A 22,352-nucleotide genomic window follows, 5' to 3' on the forward strand; every position below is an offset into this window, starting at 1 on the left:
TACTTTCCCAGACCATAGCAGAGAGCTGGATCAGAAGTGGAGCAGCCGGGACTCGAACCAGCACCCATATGGGATGCTGGTGCTTCAGGCCAGGGCATTAACCCACTGTGCCACAGTGCTGGCCCCTCAAGTTTTTCATATATACAGTTTTAAGAGCATAATAATACTTCCCACTGTAGCTCTTCTCCCTCCCTTAAAATGTTTTTAATCCCCTGGATTAAAATGGAATAAAAATACCATAGTTAACGATAAAATTATTTGAACAAATTCCATCTCTAAAAGTAAATTGAAAGCTCTTATAATGAATGTTTGCCAATATTAGAATTCATATGGAATTGGAGTAATTATTACACACATTCGCTTAATACTCTAGGAGTTACGGAGGCTCTACAATTTTTTAATTTTTCAAAGAAAACATTAAGTAGAGTATTTTCTATTGAAATACTCATTAAATAGTCATTAAGAAGGATATTTTCTATTGACCTATCTTCATGGTCACTCTCTCTTTTATTTTAAATTTTTTGACAGGCAGAATGGACAGTGAGAGAGAGAGAGAGAGAGAGAAAGGTCTTCCTTTGCCGTTGGTTCACCCTCCAATGGCTGTCACGGCTGGCACACTGCGGCCGGCGCATCACGCAGATCTGATGCCAGGAGCCAGGTGCTTATCCTGGTCTCCCATGCAGGTGCAAGCCCCAAGGACTTGGACCATCCTCCACTGCACTCCCGGGTCACAGCAGAGAGCTAGACTGGAAGAGGGGCAATCAAGACAGAATCCGGTGCCCTGACTGGGACTAGAACCCAGTGTGCCAGTGCCACAGGTGGAGGATTAGCCTATTGAGCCATGGTGCTGGACCATGGTCACTCTCTTCTGCCATTCCCTTCTACTAAGTCCATCTGGCATGAGCTTTTTTGTCCCAGACATTTCACTTTTCAGTTCTACCATTTCCATTTTGTTCTGCCTAATATTTTTACTTCTCTGCAGAAATTTCCCTATCTGCTCACCCATAATGGTCATTTTTACTTAAAATTTCAGACTTACTGGCCGGTGCCACGGCTCACTAGGCTAATCCTCCACCTAGCGGCGCCGGCACACCGGGTTCTAGTCCCGGTTGGGGTGCCGGATTCTGTCCCGGTTGCCCCTCTTCCAGGCCAGCTCTCTGCTGTGGCCAGGGAGTGCAGTGGAGGATGGCCCAGGTGCTTGGGCCCTGCACCCCATGGGAGACCAGGAGGAAGCACCTGGCTCCTGGCTCCTGCCATCGGATCAGCGCAGTGCGCCGGCCGCAGCGCGCCGGCCGCGGCGGCCATTGGAGGGTAAACCAACGGCAAAGGAAGACCTTTCTCTCTGTCTCTCTCTCTCACTGTCCACTCTGCCTGTCAAAAAAATAAAAAAAAAATTCAGACTTACTAATCTTTGTAGTTTCCCTCTTAAAATTGTTGCTAACTTCCGTTTTTGGGTCATTAAAGTTTCTTTTGACTGCTTTTTCAGTTCACTATGGGTCACATTTTTCACATATTTAGTATTTTGATTGTGCTGTTGTCACATATACTAAATACTAGAAAATTAGTTATGGGGACTGTGGACTCCATATACTTTCTCTGAAGAGAGTTATTTTATTCCATTAGGAAGATACATTGTTGACCAGTCACCTTGAGCCAGTGGAAGTATATTTTCATAGTTTTGGTTTATTTTGTTTGTTTTTATTGTTCTTATAGAAACTCCTTAGCCTTGAGACAAAGTATTTACTCTTATTTTATGGCCCTTCCATAGAAAATCCAAGCTGATAATCAACCCCTCTAACTTGATGGAATTCAAGCTCTAAATTTTCTTATCTTTGTCACAAGCAGTAGCTGTAGCTGAATTCTCTTTGTTTCTCACCTTTGCAGATGTTGCTTTTTTTAGTTTTTAACTTTTATTTAATGAACATAAATTTCCAAAGTACAGCTTATGGATTACAATGGCTTCCCCCCTCCCCGTAGCTTCCCTCCCACATGCAACCCTCCCCTCTCCCGCTCCCTCTCCCCTTCCATTCACATAAAGATTCATTTTCAATTATCTTTATATACAGAAGATCAATTTAGCATATATTAAGGTTTCAACAATTTGCACCCACACAGAAACACAAAGTGTAAAATACTGTTTAAGTACTAGTTGTAGCATTAGGGAGAGAATGATCCAACATGGGAAGCGGGATGCACAGCAGACTCAGAATGGCAGATGTCCTAAACAACACTCTGGCCTTAGAATCAGCCCTTATGGCATTCGGATCCAGCTGAAAAGCCCATGAGAGTATTTCAGGCATGGAAAGCCAAGACACTCTGGAAAAAAAAATGACCTAAATGAAAGATTTCTGTGAGTGAGATCCCAGTGGAAAGAACAGGTCATTAAAGAAGAAGGTACCTTTCTCTGACAGGAGAAGACAACTTCCACTTTGACTATGACCTTGTCTAAATATGATCAGAGTCGGAGAACTCGAAAGGCCTCCATAGCCTTGGCAACTCATGACAAGAGCCTAGGGTGATTACTGACGCCATAAACAAGAGTGTCAATTTGTTAAGTCAACAACAGGATACACTGTGCACTTACTCCTCATATAGGATCTTTGTCCTTAATGTGCTGTACATTGTGATTTAATGCTATAACTAGTATCATATGTTCTCCCTGATTGGTGACAACTAACCGAGCACCAAAGAGGAAACCTGTTGAAGTGAAATGGACACTATGTGAAACGGTTACTTGATCAGCCCTTGCCCTGACTATTGATGAACAACTTAATACTTTATCACTTTTAGTGTTTTTTTGTTCTACTTAATACTATTGGTTGAACTCTGTAATTAATACACAATTATTCTTAAGTGTTGAAACTTAACTCAAAAGTTATCCCTGTTAAATATAAGAGTGGGAATAAGAGAGGGAGGAGATGTACAGTTTGGGACATGCTCAATAGGACTTGCCCCAAATGGTAGAGTTGGAAACGTGCCAGGGGATTCCAATTCAATCCCATCAAGGTGGCATGTACCAATGCCATCTCACTAGTCCCAGTGATCAATTTCTGTTCACAATTGATCATAATGATAGGACTAAGAGTCAAAGAGATCACATACACAAGACTAGTGTCTCCATCGAGATTCTTGCAGTATGCCCTGCACGTGGGCATTTTAGGAGTCAGATGATAACTTCAGGGAAATTTATATGCAGAACTTGGCGCATCACCATCTGTTGCTCTTACATTTTTTAATGAACTGTTCTTAAATCTGCCAATTTTCTAATTTATTTTTTTATTTTTTAAATTTTTTTTGACAGGCAGAGTGGATAGTGAGAGAGAGAGAGACAGAGAGAAAGGTCTTCCTTTGCCATTGGTTCACCCTCCAATGGCCGCCGCGGCAGGCGCACTGCACTGATCCGAAAGCAGGAGCCAGGTGCTTTTCCTGGTCTCCCATGGGGTGCAGGGCCCAAGCACTTGGGCCATCCTCCACTGCATTCCCTGGCCACAGCAGAGAGCTGGCCTGGAAGAGGGGCAACTGGGACAGAATCCGGTGCCCCGACCAGGACTAGAACCCGGTGTGCCAGCGCCGCAAGGTGGAGGATTAGCCTACTGAGCCGCGGTGCTGGCTATTTTTTTTTTTTTTTTTGACAGGCAGAGTGGACAGTGAGAGAGAGAGACAGAGAGAAAGGTCTTCCTTTGCCGTTGGTTCACCCTCCAATGGCCGCCGTGGCCGGCACACTGTGGCCGGCACACCGCGCTGATCCAATGGCAGGAGCCAGGTACTTATCGTGGTCTCCCATGAGGTGCAGGGCCCAAGCACTTGGGCCATCCTCCACTGCACTCCCTGGCCACAGCAGAGAGCTGGCCTGGAAGAGGGGCAACCGGGACAGAATCCGGCGCCCCAACTGGGACTAGAACCCGGTGTGCCGGCGCCACAAAGCAGAGGATTCGCCTAGTGAGCCACGGCGCCGGCCCAATCTGCCAATTTTCTTACACCAGTTCCAGTCCACAGTGCTACCCATTTTTTATAAAAATAATTTGCCAATTAGATATGCAGAAAAGTTATGTTTGAATTGGCATGTCCATAATTAATAGTGAAAATCACCGTCTTATCATGTATTTGCAGGCCATTTTCAATTTGTCTTCTGTGACTTGCTGGTTCATACATCTAGTATATTTTTCCCTACTAATTGTTTTAATTAATTTGTAGGTGATTTATTTTTAAATATTTATTTATTTATTTGAAAAGCAGGGTTAGAGAGAGAGAGAAAAAAACTTCCATCTGCTGGTATACTCCTCAAATGGCTGCAATGGCTAGGGGCTGGGCCTGGCCAAAGCCAGGAGCCAGGAGCTTCTTCCTTGTCTCCCCTGTGAGTAGTCGGTCCCAAATATTCTGGGTCATCTTCCACTGCTTTCCTAGGTGCATTAGTAGGGAGCTGGATAGGAAGTGGAGTAGCTGAGACTTGAAGTAGTACCCACACAAGATTCTGGCACTGCAGATGGTGGCTTAATCTGTTATGCCTCCATGCCAGACCCTGTAGGTGTTGTTAAAATATTAGAGATAATAACCTTTTCCTGTTACGGATGTGAAAAATATTTTCCCCACTCAATCATTTGAATTTTTGGCTTTTAATATAGCATCTTTTACCATTTTTATAATGATAAATCTATCAATTGTTTTCTTCAAATTTTCTAGGTTCCTTCAATTTGTAACAGGTAGTCTCCCCCACCTGTAGTTCATAAATTTTTTCCTTTCAGTATTTTACTTACTTTTATTTAATGTTACTTTATTGAAAACAAGCATTCAAGAAACAGTAGAAATCTAAAAAATAAAAATGCCCCAGTTCTATCTTCTAATAAAATCAAAGTTTTCTCTGTTTCATGTTACTCTTACATTTGATCATAAACAATTATATACCCTTATATTTTTGAAGAAATATTATTAGTTTCATCTTTATTTCTTTTTAAAGATTTGTTTATTTATTTTAAAGGCAGGCCGGCGCCGCGGCTCACTAGGCTAATCCTCCGCCTAGCGGCACCGGCACACCGTGTTCTAGTCCCGGTTGGGGTGCCGGATTCTGTCCCGGTTGCCCCTCTTCCAGGCCAGCTCTCTGCTGTGGCCCGGGAGTGCAGTGGAAGATGGCCCAGGTGCTTGGGCCCTGCACCCCATGGGAGACCAGGAAAAGCACCTGGCTCCTGGCTCCTGCCATCGGATCAGCGCAGTGCACCGGCCGCAGCACGCCGGCCACGGCGGCCATTGGAGGGTGAACCAACGGCAAAGGAAGACCTTTCTCTCTCTCTCTCTCACTGTCCACTCTGCCTGTCAAAAAAAAAAGATTTTTTTTTAATCTTTTATTTAATGAATATAAATTTCCAAAGTACGACTCATGGGTTACAATGGCTTCCCCCCCCATACCGTCCCTCCCACCAACAACCCTCCCCTTTCCCACTCCCTCTCCCCTTCCATTCACATCAAGATTCATTTTCGATTATCTTAATATACAGAAGATCAGCTTAGTATACCTTAAGTAAGGATTTCAACAGTTTGCTCCCACACAGAAACATAAAGTGAAAAATAATAGATGATTTTTTTAAAATGATGATGAAATCAGATCAGACCTATTGTCATGTTTAATCCCAGTGAGAGTCAAGTTGGGAATTGAAAATTTCTTTCTTCTTTTTTTTTTTTTTTTTTTTTTTACAGAAGATCAGTTTAGTGTACATTAAGTAAAGATTTCAGTCGTTTGCACCCCCATAGAAACACAAAGTGAAATATACTGTTTGAGTACTCGTTATAGCATTAAGCCTCAGTGTACAGCACGTTAAGGACCGAGATCCTACATGAGGAGTAAGTGCACAGTGACTCCTGTTGTTGACTTTACCAATTGACACTCCTGTTTATGGCATCAGTAATCTCCCTATGCACCAGTTATGAGTTTCCAAGGCTATGGAAGCCCCTCGAGTTCTCCGACTCTTATCTTGTTTAGACACGGTCATAGTCAAAGTGGAGGTTCTCTCCTCCCTTCAGAGAAAGGCACCTCCCTCTTTGAAGACCTGTTCTTTCCACTGGGATCTCACTCACAGAGATCTTTTTGCCAGAGTGTCTTGGCTTTCCATGCCTGAAATACTCTCATGGGCTTTTCAGCCAGATCCGAGTGCCTTTAGGGCTGATTCTGAGGCCAGAGTGCTATTTAGGACATCCGCCATTCTATGAGTCTGCTGAGTATCTCACTTCCCATGTTGGATCACTCTCCCCTTTATTTATTCTATCGGTTGGTGTTAGCAGATACTAGACTTGTTTATGTGCTCCCTTTGACTCTTAGTCCTTTCATTATGATCAATTGTGAACTGAAATTGATCACTTGGAGTAGTGAGATGGCATTGGCACATGCCACCTTGATGGGATTGAATTGGAATCCCCTGGTATGTTTCCAACTCTACCAATTGGGGCAAGTCAGCCCGAGCATGTCCCAAATTATACATCTCTTCCCTCTCTTATTCCCACTCTTATGTTTAACAGGGATCACATTTCGGTTAATTTTCAACACTTAAGAATAACTGTGTGATAATTACAGAATTAAACCAGTCATATTAAGTAGAACAGACAAAAAAAAATACTATGAGGGATAATGTATTAAGTTGTCCATTAGCAGTCAGAGCTATGCTGATCAAGTCACCATTTCTCATAGTGTCCATTTCACTTCAGGAGGTTTCCACTCTCACCACTGCTATTTAACATAGTTCTGGAAGTTTTAGCCAGAACCATCAGACAAGAAAAAGAAATCAAAGGAATACAAATCAAGAAGGAAGAAGTCAAACTATCCCTCTTTGCAGACGATATGATTCTGTACTTAGAGGATCCAAAGAACTCCACTAAGAGACTATTGGAACTCATAGAGGAGTTTGGCAAAGTGGCAGGATATAAAATCAATGCACAAAAATCAACAGCCTTTGTATACACAAGCAATGCCATGACTGAGAAAGAGCTGCTAAGGTCAATCCCATTCACAATAGCTACAAAAACAATCAAATACCTTGGAATAAACTTAACCAAGGACGTTAAAGATCTCTACGATGAAAATTACAAAACCTTAAAGAAAGAAATAGAAGAGGATACCAAAAAATGGAAAAATCTTCCATGCTCATGGATTGGAAGAATCAACATCATCAAAATGTCCATTCTCCCAAAAGCAATTTATAGATTCAATGCAATCCCAATCAAGATACCAAAGACATTCTTCGCAGATCTAGAAAAAATGATGCTGAAATTCATATGGAGGCACAAGAGACCTCGAATAGCTAAAGCAATCTTGTACAACAAAAACAAAGCCGGAGGCATCACAATACCAGACTTCAGGACATACTACAGGGCAGTTGTAATCAAAACAGCATGGTACTGGTACAGAAACAGATGGATAGACCAATGGAACAGAATTGAAACACCAGAAATCAACCCAAACATCTACAGCCAACTTATATTTGATCAAGGATCTAAAACTAATTCCTGGAGCAAGGACAGTCTATTCAATAAATGGTGCTGGGAAAACTGGATTTCCACGTGCAGAATCATGAAGCAAGACCCCTACCTTACACCTTACACAAAAATCCACTCAACGTGGATTAAAGACCTAAATCTTCGTCCTGACACCATTAAGTTATTAGAGAACATTGGAGAAACCCTTCAAGATATTGGCACAGGCAAAGAATTTCTGGAAAAGACCCGGGAGGCACAGACAGTCAAAGCCAAAATCAACTATTGGGATTGCATCAAATTGAGAAGTTTCTGTACTGCAAAAGAAACAGTCAGGAGAGTGAAGAGACAACCGACAGAATGGGAAAAAATATTTGCAAACTATGCAACAGATAAAGGGTTAATAACCAGAATCTACAAAGAGATCAAGAAACTCCACAAAAACAAAACCAACAACCCACTTAAGAGATGGGCCAAGGACTTCAATAGACATTTTTCAAAAGAGGAAATCCAAATGGCCAACAGGCACATGAAAAAATGTTCAAGGTCACTAGCAATCAGGGAAATGCAAATCAAAACCACAATGAGGTTTCACCTCACCCCGGTTAGAATGGCTCACATACAGAAATCTACCAACAACAGATGCTGGCGAGGATGTGGGGAAAAAGGGACACTAACCCACTGTTGGTGGGAATGCAAACTGGTCAAGCCACTATGGAAATCAGTCTGGAGATTCCTCAGAAACCTGAAGATAACCCTACCATTCGACCCAGCCATCCCACTCCTTGGAATTTACCCAAAGGAGTTTAAATTGATAAACAAAAAAGCGGTCTGCACCCTAATGTTTATTGCAGCACAATTCACAATAGCCAAGACCTGGAACCAACCTAAATGCCCATCAACGGTAGACTGGATAAAGAAATTATGGGATATGTATTCTTTAGAGTACTATACCGCAGTAAGAAACAACGAAATCCAGTCATTTGCAACAAAATGGAGGAATCTGGAACACATCATGCTGAGTGAAGTAAGCCAGTCCCAAAGGGACAAATACCATATGTTCTCCCTGATCGGTGACAACTGACTCAACACCAAAAAAAAGATATTTTAAAGGCAGAATTACAGAGAGGCAGAAGCAGAGAGACAGAGAGAGAGCTCTTCCATCTGCTGGTTCACTCCCCAAATGGCTGCAATGCCCAGAGCTGGGCAGATCTGAAGCCAGGAGCCAGGAGCTACTTTGGGTCTCCCACACAGGTGCAGGGGCCCAAGGACTTGGGCCATCTTCTACTGCTTTCCCAGGCCATAGCAGAGAGCTGGATTGGAAGTGGAGCAGCTGGGACTCGAACTGGCGCCAATATGGGATGCCAGCATGGCAAGTTGCAGCCTTATCCACTATGCCACAGTGCTGGCCCCAATCATCTTTTCTTTTTAAAAAATGTGTTTATGTATGTATTTGAAAGAGAGACATAGGGGGACAGAGCAAGAGAGACACCGAGCGAGAGTGCAGCAATCTGCTCTTCATCTTCCAAATGCCTTTAATGCCTGGGGCTGGGTCAGGTAAATACCAGAAGTCCAGAACTCAATCCAGGTCTCTCATGTGGGTGTTAGGGTCCTAACTACTTGAGCTATCTCCTGTTACCTCCCAAGTGTGCATTAGCAGGCAACGGAATTGGGAGCAGAGCCAAGATATGAACCCAAGTACTCTGTTATGAGATGCAAGCTTCCTAACTGGTGTCTCAAACACTACTGTTTCTTATCGCATTATAGCATACATGCTTTTCTGTTTTTCTCTGATCTTTTTAAAAAATACTTATTTTATTTATTTGAAAGACACAGTTACAGAGAGAGAGAAAAAGAGAGAGAGAGAGAGAGAGAGAGAGAGAGAGAGAGAGAGAGATTGATTTTCCATCCATTGTTTCACTCCTCAAATGGCTGCAATGGCCAGGGCTGGGCCAGACTGAAGCCAGGAGCTTCTTCTAGATATCCCACATGGGTGAAGGGGCCCAGAGACTTGGGCCATCTTCTTTTGCTTTCTTAGATGGATTGGCAGGGATCTGGATTAGAAGTGCAACAGCTGGGACTTGAACCCAAGGCCATATGGGATGCCAGTGTCACAGTTGGTGACTTTATCCTGCAATATATATTTCTGTATTTGTTAATGCATTTATTCTCTACATTTATAAAGTATTTAGGTACTTATCTTTCTCATTAATGTCTTATTTTTGTAAATGAGATAACAATATTGAGATTATTGTGCCCAAACACACACACACACACACACAAATTCAGTATTAAGAGAATGCTTTACAGAAAGACTGTAGTCATCCTCATTCCCTCCAACAATAATTGACATTGTTTCCTATCTTTCTCATTAATGTCTTATTTTTGTAAATGAGATAACAATATTGAGATTATTGTGCCCAAACACACACACACACACACACAAATTCAGTATTAAGAGAATGCTTTACAGAAAGACTGTAGTCATCCTCATTCCCTCCAACAATAATTGACATTGTTTCCTTTTGTGTGTGTTTTTTTTTTTTTTGGACAGGCAGAGTGAACAGTGAGAGAGACAGAGAGAAAGGTCTTCCTTTGCCATTGGTTCAGCCCTCAATGGCCGCTATGGCCGGTGCACTGCAGCCGGCGCACCACGCTGATCCAAAGCCAGGAGCCAGGTGCTTCTCCTGGTCTCCCATGCAGGTGAAGGACCCAAGGACTTGGGCCATCCTCCTCTGCACTCCCGGGCAACAGCAGAGAGCTGGACTGGAAGAGGAGCAACTGGGACAGAATCTGGCGCCCCAACCGGGACTAGAACCCGCTGTGCCGGCACCACAGGTGGAGGATTAGCCTATTGAGCCATGGCACCAGCCTCACTTCCATTTTTAACACCATTACTGGAGTATTTGGCAATAAAGACATTTGTATCCCACATTCAGAGTACCTAGGGTTCAACACACAGATCTGGCTCCTAACTCCAGCTTCCTCCTAATGCAGACTTTGAGCGCAGCCATGGCTTGGGTAGTTGGGTTCTTGCCACCCATATGGCAAAGCTGGATTGAGTTTTTGACTTCTGGTTTGACTGGCCCCATCTCAGCCATTGCAGGTATTTGGGAAATAATCCAGTACAAAAGAGCGCTCTCTCAAATAATCATTTCAACTTTTAAAAATATGAAAATCATTACCATATGCCAAGCCATGTGCTAGGTACTGGGAACAAGATAGAGAACTCTCTTGGAGTTTCCATAGTAGAAGCTGTGTCAGACAGTACATAATAAAATAGATTATGAAAAGGGCTCTGAAGGAAGTCAGCTGGGTTCTGGTCACAGCAGTATGCTTTGTGCACTTTAACATCTTACACATCTTCTCTATGGGCCACACAGGGTAAAACCACTAGAGAGTGCCATTGTTACTTCTAGGCTAGCAGCTGTACTGAGCCAGGGTAGAATGGAGGAAGTTTTCCTATGCCAATGTAAACTGCTATTGATTTCTGTTCTAATCATCACACCCACACTGAATTGCCCATGTCTCTACAGAAATCTTCTAAGAACTGATTTCACTGTAGCCCCTACCTAACAGAATTGTCAAATATGAAAACAAGGATACTGAGACTTTAGAGGAAATGGCCTCGTTCCATAATAAATAAGCATAATAGGGCCAGTTAGGGCCCTGATGGGAGGAAAGACAGCTCTTGGATTTGAACTTGGAGGAGGAAACTTCAAGCTAGCAACCAGAACCAGATAACTCTGAAGAACCCCCCCCCCCAAAAAAAACCAGCCCTGTTACTTCCTTGGGAAAGTCTGCCTCCCCAGCCCCACCCCACACTAGTGGGCTGCTGGGGTTCTGGAGCCACCTGGGTCTGTGACCCAGTGGCTGTAGAAAAAGGCTGCCCTGGCTCAAAGCAGAAGAGGCCTGGAGGCGGAGCCTAATAAAGAATGTGTAAATAAAGGTCAGGTGTCATAAAGGGTGGGGCGGGGTGCACAGTTGCTAAGGCACATGCTCCAAGGGGCTGCCATAATCCACCAGCTCCTGCTCAGGGCATACTGCATGTGCCCCAGCAGCCTGAGTCACTGTATCCTGAAAACCCCATCAATGACCCATCTGTGCCTGTGGGTCCCATGGCTCCTCTTCAACTGGCAGCCTTTGTGGCTGCCAGTCCAGGCGATTCAGCCTCTGGAGTGGGCCCAGGACCTGGTCCAGCTGACCTCCAGCCTCCCTTGGCTCTCTGAGCCCTGGTCTTCCCACTCCTCGAACTTCCCACCTGAATCGCCTGACGCACTCACACCCCCGGCAGACCCCAGCAGCTTTGATGACCTGCGGTCTTCTGCTCTCTCCCAGGTGCTGGCCTCGCCTCAAGAGTCCACTGTGAGTTTGCTTCCTTTTCTGGAACTGCCCCCAGAGCCAGAACAGCTTGCTGGTCCTGGTCCGTACCAGTATTTCAATAGGTTTCCTCGACAACAGAGGCTACCAGAGGCCATTCCCCTGCTAGACGGGGATCAGGATCAGCCCCCGGCTCTGCCTCCTCGACTGGAAGGAAAGATTCACCAGTCATTGGAAGCACTCGTTCCACCTCTAGACAGTCAGAGTTCACAAGGAAACAAGTTGATTGTTTCACCCCTGACCCTGATCCCCAAGAAAGATCTAGCTCGGCGTCAACGGCTTCCTAAGGTTGGTGTTGGAACTCCAGACAAAGCAGACAAGCTTCAGGGTCAAAATCAAGTGTTGCCGGCTGACTATGGGGTCTATCCTGGTGGTTTTCCTACGGAATCCCAGGAGAACCCAGGGGAACCTGCACAGCCCTCTGAGCAGGCTGAACCATCTCAATTCCTGCTGGAGGGCCAGACTCAAAATCCAGAGACTCAGGAGCCCATCCAATCCTCCTCCGCACAGCAAGAAGGACAAGTTCCGCCTCCACAGGCCGTTGAACCAGATGAACCTTCTTCACCCCAGCAAGAGGGCCCAGGTGCAGACCTGCAGCAGCCTGAGGAAGAAGCATCTCCGTTGCACCAGGAGGCCCCCGCTCAGAATCCATTTGCTACTGCAGAAGTAGTAGGTCAGGCATCAGTGAATCACAATCTTAACACTCCATCCTCACCTCAGATTGTAGCTCTCCAAGCAAACTTCCCCAGCGTCACACTGAAACCTGCAGACACGGAGCTGACAGAAGCCTCAGGGGCAGGTGAGGAAGTTCAGTCTACTCCAAGCACGGAGCAGGCTCCAGCTCAGCCTCTGGGGCATCCTGAGGGAGTGGGACTCCCCTCAGCCCAACAAGAGGCCCCAGTGCAGACTCCGGAATTCCCTGGGAGGGTGGAATCTTGGACTCAAGAGGGTCTAGCTCAGACCTCAGATCTCCCTGAGGAGACTGGACCTTTCTCTACCCAAAACGATGCCACAGCTCAGCCCTCAGAGTATGCTGAGGAAGTCAGCCCATCTGTAGGCCAGCAGGGGGCCCCAGCTCAGCCTCCAGGCCTGCCTGTGAGCACTGAATATTCCTCCAGCAATCAGGAGCAGCCTGCTCAGCCTTCTGAGTCTCCTGAGATTGAACCTTCTAGAAGCCAACTGGAAGATCCGGAGAAGCCTTCGGCACTCCCTGTGGAAGTCAAATCTCCAGTACAGCAAGATCCCCGAGCTCAAGCGCTAGAATCTCCTGAAGAGAATATCATAGCTCAGACTCCACAGATTCAGAAGGGGACGGACTGGTCTCCAGATCAGAATCAAGTTCATCGTTATAACCTGCCCAACGTGACCATCAAGCCTGCAGATGTGGCGCTGACCATAACTCCGGAGCCCACCATGGAGCGGGACTCTTCTCCAGCGCAGCAGGAGGGCTCTGCTCAGACTCCAGGCCCTTCTGTGGAGACAGAACCCTATATTAGTGATCAGGAGCAGCCCACTCAGTATGTTGAGTCTTCTGTAGAGAACAAACCCTCTCCAGCCCAGGAGGAGACCCCATATCAAACTCTGGGCCCTTCCCTGGAGACAGAAGCTTCTCCAGCCCGGCAGGAACCCCCAGAGCCGACTCCGGTCCCTTCTGCAGAGACGGAACCTTCCCCATTCCAGCAGGCACCCAGAGCTCACACTGCACGCCCTTCCGTGGAGGCAGAACCTTCTCCCCGTGAACAGGAGCAGATAGCTCAGTATGCGGAGGCTCTGGTGGAGACTCAGCCTCCTCCAGGCCCTCCCGTGGAGACAGAGCCTTCTCTCAGAGAACAGCAGCAGATTGCTCAGTACGCGGAGGCCCTGGTGGAGACTCAAGCTCCTCCAGGCCAGCTGGAGGTCCTAGCTCTGACTCCAGTCCCTCCTATGGAGACCGAACCTTATATCAGTGAGCAGGAGCAACCAAGGCAGCCCTCTGAGTCTTCTGAGGAGGTTGAATCTTCTGGAAAGAAGACAGAAGTCCCAGCCCAGCCTCCAAGTCATCACACAGTGACCATTTTACCTCCCGGTCACCATCAAGTTCAGCAGTACGACTTGCCCAATGTGACTACTAAACCTCCAGACCTGCAGGTGACCCTAACACCAAAACCTGAAGCAGAAGTGGAAACATTTCCAGTCAGCCACGAGGTCACAACAACTCAGGCCTCAGTCCCAGCTCTGCCTCCAACGCCTCTTGAAGAGGTCGAACCACTGCCAATTCAATCTCCAGAAGTTATGCAGGCTGAGAAACCCTCTACGACCCAGCAGGAGGAAACAGCTGAAATTTTACAGGCCACCGAGGAGGCTGCACCTTCAATCCATCAGGAAGCCCAAGCCCACACCTCAGTGTTCCCTACGGAGCCTGAGTCTTTGAAAGACCAGGAGGCAGACACAGCTCAGCAGCCAAAGCCCCCGGAAGAGGATGAGCACTCCCCACTTCCAGGGGTCCCAGTTCAGCCTGAAGAACTGAAGGAACCTTCACCAAGCCAGCAGGGGATTTCCGTTCCACCTCTAGAGCGCCCCGTGAGTGCTTACCAATTACCACTCCAACAGGGAAACACAAACCAGCCTTCAGATATCTTCCCAGAGATGAGTGATGCTATCCCAATGAATATGACATTTTCACCTCATATTCCAGAGGAAATACTCAGAACTCAGCATTTAAGGTTGTCTAAAACCAAACCAAAACATGTGGATATTGACCTTACCAGAACCCTAAAGCCCACTCCAGAAGTTTATCCTTACTGGAGTCAGCAGGAAGGACCTGCCCAGCCTACAGTTCCCACCAAGAAAGTTGAATTTTCTCCAACCCAGCTTGGGCCTCCTCTTGCCAAGCCTCTGGCACTGCCTGAAAAGATGGAACTTTCTCCAGCTGAGCCTCCAGAGCCCCTCAAGAATGCAGAACAAGCTCCAGTGCAAAATGTAGCCCCAGCCGAGCCACAAGACTTCCCTGACACTCAGTCATCTGCAAGACAGCAGGAGCTTCAAACTCAGCAACCAAACCTGACCAAAGTCACAGGTCAACCTTTGGATGTGGAACTCACCATAACTACACAACCTGGAATGGAAGGTGGACTTTCTCCAATCATGCAGGAGGCCCCAGTTCAGCTTCCAGGGCCATCTAAGGGGGGTATAGCTCAACCCCCAGGATATCAGGGGATGACAGTTCCAACACCAGCTCAGGATCAAGCTCAGTTTCCAAAATCACCCCACATCACATTTCAACCTTTTGATCTGGCACTTACAATAACTCCACAGCCCATTACAGAGGCTGAACTTGCCACAAATGTGCAGGAGACTCCACCTAAAGAATCTGTAGCTCAGCCACCAGTGCATCATGAGGGTCAAAATCAACCTCCACTATCACCCAGTGTCACAAATCAACCTTTAGACCTGGCACTTACCATTACTACAGAACCTACTACAGAGGCTGAGCATCCTGCAGACCTGAGCAAGACTACAGCTCCATCTCCAAACCTGACTCCAGTCACAACTCAACATCTGGACCTGGGACTTACCATAACTCCAGAAACCAGCAGTATGGTGACTGAACCCTCTACAGACATGCAGGAGACCTCAAGTCACCCTCCCACGGAGGGTGTAACCCAATCTCCAATACATCAAGAGGTGACAGTTCCAACACTGGGTCATAATCAAGCTCAATATCCAACATTGCCTCACATCACAGTTCAGCCTTTGGACACAGTGCTTACCATAAATGCAAAGCGTACCAGGAAGGCTGAACATTCTACAGCCCTGAAGAAGACTAAAGTACCTCCCGTGCTCCATGAGGAGGTACTTTCACAACCAGACCAGGTTCAGGCTCAGCATCCAACCCTGACAGAAGTCACAGTTCAACCTTTTGATGTAGAACTTACCCTAACTCCAGAATCCGTTGTGGAGGGTGAACCACTCCCAACCATGCAGGGGACTTCAGGGCAGCCTCCAGGGCCACATAATGAAGTGGTCTGTCAGCCTCCAGTTTATTATGAGATGGTAGTTCCAAAACCAAGTCAAGATCAAACTCCGCATCCAATGTCACCCAGTGGCACAGCTGAACCTTCGAAGTTAGAGTCAACCATAACTCAGGTACCCACTACACAGGATGAACATTCTACAGCCTTCAAGTCTATATCTCCTCCTCCTTATCCAATGTACCCTGAGGTGGCATTTTCACCTCCAGTCCAGATTCAGACTCAGTATACAAACCTGCCTCAAGTCACAGTCAAGCCTCTGGACCTGGAAATTACCCAAACTCCACAACGTACTACAGAGGCTACACCTTCTACTACCATGCAAATGACCCTAACTCAGTCTACAGAGCCACTAAAGGAGCTCGTAACTCAGTCCCCAGGGGACAATGAGATGACAGTTCCAACAGCAGGTCAGCATCAAGCTCAGCACCCAACATCACCCAGTGTCATAGCTCAGCCTTCCAAGATGGAGCTAACCATAACTCTGGTACCCACTGCAAAAGCTGGCCATTCTCCATCCCTGAAGAAGACCACAGATCTACATCCAGGCCAGGTTCAGACTCAGCACTCAACCCTAACTGAAGTCACAGATCAACCCCTGAATGCGGCTGCCACCATAAATGTCTGTGAGCTCTGCTCCTGCAAAGATGAGACACTTTCATGCACTGGCCTCGGTCCAGTGCAGAAGCTTCACAGAGTTCCTGTACCAGAGCCCAACAGCTACAACGGCACCTTCAGCATATTGTAAGAATCTCCCTTCCTCATGGTTCCCTACAGCCTGCCTGTCTCAGCAGCTTTTCCCCAAGATCTTCTGAGCCCTCCTCAAGTCCCCACCTTATGTTGACTGTGTGTGTGTGTATGTGTGTGTTTTGGCAGACAGAGTAGGACAGTGAGAGACAGAGAGAAAGGTCTTCCTTTTGCCATTGGTTCACCCCCAAGTGGCCACTTTGCTTGTGAGCTTTCCTGATCCTCCTTCTCTTATTCTCTTCTGTCTCTTCTACAGTCTCATGTGATTGCCCTTACTGCTTTTCCTGATTCATTATTTATTGACATTCACCATGTTATTACCTCATTGCTTTAATCCCACTCTTCAACACAGCCCTCATCCCGACTTATTAGAGATGATACAACAGATTTAAGGATAGATTCTGGAGCCAGGTTGCCTGGCTTTGAACACAGGTCTCCCAGGGATTAGCTTTGTGACTTTGGACAAGTTATTTAGCTTGGATTCAATATCCTCATCTGTAAAGCTGGCTTAAAGAATTGTGCGATGGATTGTAACAGAAAATAAAAATGCGTGACTCCACAGTCTTACCCTGGATGACAACGAGAATGATGGTGGTCTATAAGGCAGAAGCACAGCAGTCAGAAAGAAGAGCCCGTTAGTGGGAGATGTGTTCAGTGTTAGGCACTTTTTATTGATGAGCATAAAGTAACCCGAGAGGACATATCCACCAGGCAGGTGAGCACACAGGTATCTGTTTTATTGCTGCTCCTGCTTCCAGGAAAATGTGTACCTAAAACAAATAGGTTCATTGTTGCTGAGGAGTGAGGACAGAGTTAAAGGTAAGCACTCACAGCAATTCAAAGTTGAAGCTAAATATAAGTCATTTAACAGCTTCTTGTAAACAAGTATCGATTATGAGCACCTTCCCACTTTTTAAAAAGTGCACAGAATGTAGGATAAAATGTGAAAGTATGAACCCCCACACACCCTCATCATCCCCTGGTCCTCACTCTGTCACCTGTAACCCAGGTGTGCGTCTTTCCTTCCAACCTCCTCTCACTTTTTTTCCTATGGAGGTAATGCTTGGCTCCTGGCTCAGTGATCGGCACTTTTACCCTATGCTGTATTCCAAAAGGCTTTCCACATCAGCACCTTAGTCCCTCTGATTTTAAATTGTCTGTATCCATTCAGTACTTGGAAAGATTTCAGCAGAGGGCGCTTGGCCAAAGCACTGGTATTACCTGTCATAGGTTTTCATTATTCTTATTGGTGACAATACATTTTGCCCATTTTTTCTTGAATAATTTATCCTTTTCTCACTGATTTGTAGAAGTCAGTGTAGACACCTGAGTTATTTTGGTGAAAATACTTAATATTCAAAGTGAATGACTGTCTTTACTGTCAAAGAGACTGGACAGAGACAAAGTCAAGCTTCTGAGAGGATGCTTCATTGTTTATGTCAGTGGCCCCACATTATTTATTGAGTGAGCAAACTGGGAAGCAGAGAGCTACGGAACATAAAAGCACTGGTATTTATTAGAAAGCTGATAATATTTCTGTATTTCAATACTCCCCCATGAGGGTGCCATGATTTTTTTCCTCATTCTGTTCATTCTTTTCCAACCCATTCAAGGATGTGAACTGTGTTCCTTTACAGAAATTTCCAAGGAAACTCGATTTCTTTCATTGATGAAAATGTATGGAAAGCATACCGCTGGGCTGAGACACTGTGAGTACACGCTCCCAAACATGAATACACAAAACTAACTGCATTGTAAGAGCTTTCTTGTTCTACTATTTTGAGGTCAGTATGTCAGAAAAAGTATTCCCTCTCCATGTCACAATCAACATCTGTTGATTATAATTCTATGGTTGTTTTAACGAGGCACAGAATTTGAAATAAGAAACTACTTCTATTTATTTGCATTTTATCAGTAATACCATTACATTCTTAGTAGATAAAAAGTGATAGGGATAGTGAAGACCTTCATTGTGTCCTAACTCCCTACCTATGAGGTAATAATTACTGCTCTGAGTTTGGCATATATCCTTCCAAAAAATTACCTACAAACATATTTACATAGAGCATAATAGCTGTGTTGTGTGGTTTCTTTCTTTTTTTAACCTAAATAGTAACATCCTGCAACTTGGTTCTTTCACTTCATGGTTTCTTCTGGATTTCTTTCCCTCCTAGTACTCAGTCAGTTACCCTATTCATTTAACTCCTGCATGATATTCTATAGTATGGATGGCCATTTCACAGTTTACTTAATAATCCCTCTATTGATGGATTTTCAATTATGTCCACTTCTCATGTATTGCTGCAAGGAAAATCCTCGTGCACACTTGTGAACATGGACAAGCATTTTGCAAAATAGAAGTCTAGAAAGAAAATGGGGCAGCTAGCACTGTGACATAGCGGAAAAGCCTCCGCCGGCCATGCCAGCATCCCATATGGGCGCTGGTGTGAGTCCTGGCTGCTCCACTTCTGATCCAGATCTCTGATATGGCCTGGGAAAGCAGTGGAAGATGGCCCAAGTGCTTGGGCCCCTGCACCCATGTGGGAAACCTTGAAGAAGCTCCTGGCTCCAGGCTTCGGATCAGCACAGCTCCGGCCATTGTGGCCAACTGGGGAGTGAGCCAGTGGATTGAAGACCTCTCTCTCTCTCTCTCTCTCTCTCTCTCTCTCTCTGCCTCTCCTCTCTGTGTGTAACTTGACTTTCAAATAAATAAATAAATCTCAAAAAAAAAAGAATGAAAATGGATGAAGACGACGGAAATAGGAAATTTTAATTGCCCTCAGAAAAGCTGTGCACACTTACTTACACTCCAGCTAACAGAATATAAGAACATTCATTTCCCTTCATCCTTTTTAAAAAGATGTATTTGTTTACTTGAACTATGGGAGTGGGTGGAGGGGGAGATGGAGTGAGAGCAAATGAGAGAGTGAGAGAAAGAGAGAATCTTCCATCCACTGCTTTATTCCCCAAATGCCCAAAACAGCCATGGCTGGGCCAGGCCAAAGCTAAGATCTAATACTTGATTCTGGGTCTCCCACAGGGATGACGAGGAATCAAGCACTTGGGCCATCATCTGCTGCCTCCTAGGTGCACTAGCAGGCATCTGGCTCAGAAGCAGAGGGCCCAAGACTTTAACCAGGCTCTCCAATATGGAATTTACGCTTCTCAAGTGACGGCTTAGCCTGCTATGCCCCAACACTGACTCTTCCCTTCACCTTTTCACCTCGGGATGCTCTTTGTCTTTTTGCTAATGTGACTGGCAAATAAAAGGGTTCCCAGCTGAATTTGGATTTCTCTGATTACTCATAAATTTAAATGTCTTTATATACTTATTGAACATCTATGTTTCGTTGAGGTTTTGTCCACTGTCCATTTGTTGAATTATCTTTTCCTTACTGATTTTTGAAAGGAATCAGTTTAGACTCCCAATTTTGGGGGAAAATACTTAACATTCAAAGTAATTAACTAAAAATAAAAATCTATCATGTCACCTAGGCCAGTGAACTAGAAATTTTGAAGTGCTGAGTGTAACATAATAAAAAAAAGGAATTAACTGACATTTTTCACGACAGTTTGCATGTTATATCACTGGGACAACTTGTACAGACATCATAAATTATTTCTGAATACAAACAAGACATATAACAGACAAAGGAGAAGGGTTATGATCACTTTAATATAAATTTTCCCAGGGCCTGTGCAGTGCTGCAGTGGTGCAGTGAGCTAAGCTGCTACTTGCGGTGCCGGTATCCTGTACGGGCACCAGTTCTAGTCCCAGCTGCTCCACTTTAAATCCAACTCTCTGCTATGGCCTGAGAATGCAGTAGAGGATGGCCCAAGCACTTAGGTCTGTGCACCCATGTAGGAGACCCCAAAGAGGCTCATGGATCCTGGCTCCTGGCTTCCAATTGGCCCAGCTACAGCCATTGCAGCCATTTGGGGAGTGAACCAGTGGATAGAAGACCTTTCTGTCTCTCCTTCTCTCCATCTGTAATTATAACTCTCAAACAAATAAATAAAATCTTTTTTAAAAAAGATAAAAGTTTCCCCTTAGCCTACTATCTCATTTCTGATGGGAAAATGCTAGAATCAGGCAGTTGTGACTTCTAATTTATGATGTTTCCTAAATACAATACACAGTTTGTATTTATTTTGGTTATGCTTCATTTAAAGATGTCCCAAACTTGTAAGAAAAATCAAAGTCAGGGCTGGCACTGTGGCATAGCAGGTAAAGCCACCACCCACAGTGCCAGCATCCCATATGGGTGCCGGTTCGAGTCTCAGCTGCTCCACTTCCGATCCAGCTCTCTGCTGTGGCCTGGGAAAGCAGTGGAAGATGGCCCAAGTCCTTGGGCCCATGCACCCACATGGGAAGACCTGGAGGAAGCTCCTGGCTCCTCATTAGCACAGCTCCAGCCGTTGTGGCCAATTGGGGAGGGAACCAGCGGATGGAAGACCTTCCTCTCCCCTCTCCCTTCTTCCCTCTCCTTCTCTCTGTGTGTAACTCTGACTTTCAAATAAATAAATAAATCTTTGGAAAAAGAAAAAATCAGAGTCATCTGACACAAAAGTAAATAACACTAGTTTCCTCTGAAGAGTGAAGAAGGGAATTGGAAAGACTAAGGGATAAAGGGAAGGGGAAGAAAATTTAATTTTTCTTATTTGAGCGGCAAAGGCAGCATGCTATCATACACTGTTCACTCCCCAGATGCCTGTAGTGGTGAGACTGGGTCAGTCAAACTCAGGAACCTCAAACTCAGTCTTGTTCTCCTACATAGATGGCAGGGATTTAAATACTCAGCCATCATTACTGCCTCCCTGGTCAACCTTAACTTGTAGCCCCGGTATACCTCAAACATGGGGCTTCGGTAGCAGGGCTTGGGGGAAAAAAACAGAAGGAAATGGCAGTTCTGGCAATCTTGGTGCCTCCCAGTGTTAGGTTCTAACAGGGACATTGTGACCTACAGAGCAGACATTACATTTATGATTTGGTGGGAAGGACGGATAGGTGTATAGAGATGGACAAAAAAGGGAGAGTGGGAAAAATGGTTTAAATTAAAATACAACAGACATTGCCACCCTAGAAGTAAATTAGAATCTGGGTATTTAAACAGCACCATTACCAAAGTTTCCTCTACATACAGAGTTAGTCCTATGAAGCAAACAGCTGCAGTTGTCATTTTGATTCAGAAGTACCTCTTTCATTTTCCAGAATCCTCAGTGAAAATGACTTGACTGAATTACATAAGGACTCATTTGAAGGCCTGCTGTCCCTCCAACACTTGTAAGTCAGTTAATCATACTTATTTATGAGATTTTAGTTATATTATCTAGGAAATAAATATGGGTCCCAGCTGGATAATCTCTAAGGTTTCTTCTGGAAGTCTACACTGTAGGGTCTCATATCTCTAACGTTGAATACCTACTATGTGCTTTGTGTTTTTTTTTTTTTGACAGGCAGAATGGACAGTGAGAGAGAGAGAGAGAGAGAGAAAGAGAGAAAGGTCTTCCTTTGCCATTGGTTCACCCTCCAATGGCCGCCGCGGCCAGCGTGCTGCAGCCGGCGCACTGCGCTGATCCGATGGCAGGAGCCATGTGCTTCTCCTGGTTTCCCATGGGGTGCAGGGCTCAAGTACCTGGGCCATCCTCCACTGCACTCCCTGGCCACAGCAGAGATGGCCTGGAAGAGGGGCAACCAGGACAGAATCTGGCACCCAGGCCGGGACTAGAACCCGGTGTGCCGGCGCCGCAAGGCGGAGG

At 45.4% G+C, this 22,352-nt stretch overlaps 1 protein-coding gene and 1 long non-coding RNA gene across 2 annotated transcripts in view; one reads left to right on the top strand and one right to left on the bottom strand.

Moving 5' to 3' along the window:
- Positions 1 to 22,352, bottom strand: part of LOC138846330 (uncharacterized) — a 75,371-nt gene that overhangs the window by 17,086 nt on the left and 35,933 nt on the right. The gene's annotated exons all lie outside the window — the stretch shown is intronic.
- LOC138846309 (leucine-rich repeat-containing protein 37A2-like) lies at positions 7,217 to 22,341 on the top strand. Its single transcript, XM_070061703.1, has 3 exons — positions 7,217 to 16,589; positions 18,230 to 18,301; positions 21,805 to 22,341. Exons 1-3 carry the CDS (start codon positions 11,452 to 11,454, stop codon positions 21,878 to 21,880), a joined length of 5,286 nt encoding a protein of 1,761 aa, XP_069917804.1. The 5' UTR covers positions 7,217 to 11,451; the 3' UTR covers positions 21,881 to 22,341.

Source organism: Oryctolagus cuniculus, chromosome 17, assembly GCF_964237555.1.
Source record: "Oryctolagus cuniculus chromosome 17, mOryCun1.1, whole genome shotgun sequence".
Lineage (NCBI taxonomy): Eukaryota > Metazoa > Chordata > Mammalia > Lagomorpha > Leporidae > Oryctolagus > Oryctolagus cuniculus.

What these genes read in the sequence shown, in the direction of transcription:
- LOC138846309 (XM_070061703.1), top strand. Translation starts at nt 11,452, where the DNA reads ATGCTCCAAGGGGCTGCCATAATCCACCAGCTCCTGCTCAGGGCATAC. An exon ending in AACGGCACCTTCAGCATATT is followed by an intron (nt 16,590 to 18,229) that starts GTAAGAATCTCC and finishes GTTCCTTTACAG; the next exon opens with AAATTTCCAAGGAAACTCGA. An exon ending in TACCGCTGGGCTGAGACACT is followed by an intron (nt 18,302 to 21,804) that starts GTGAGTACACGC and finishes TTCATTTTCCAG; the next exon opens with AATCCTCAGTGAAAATGACT.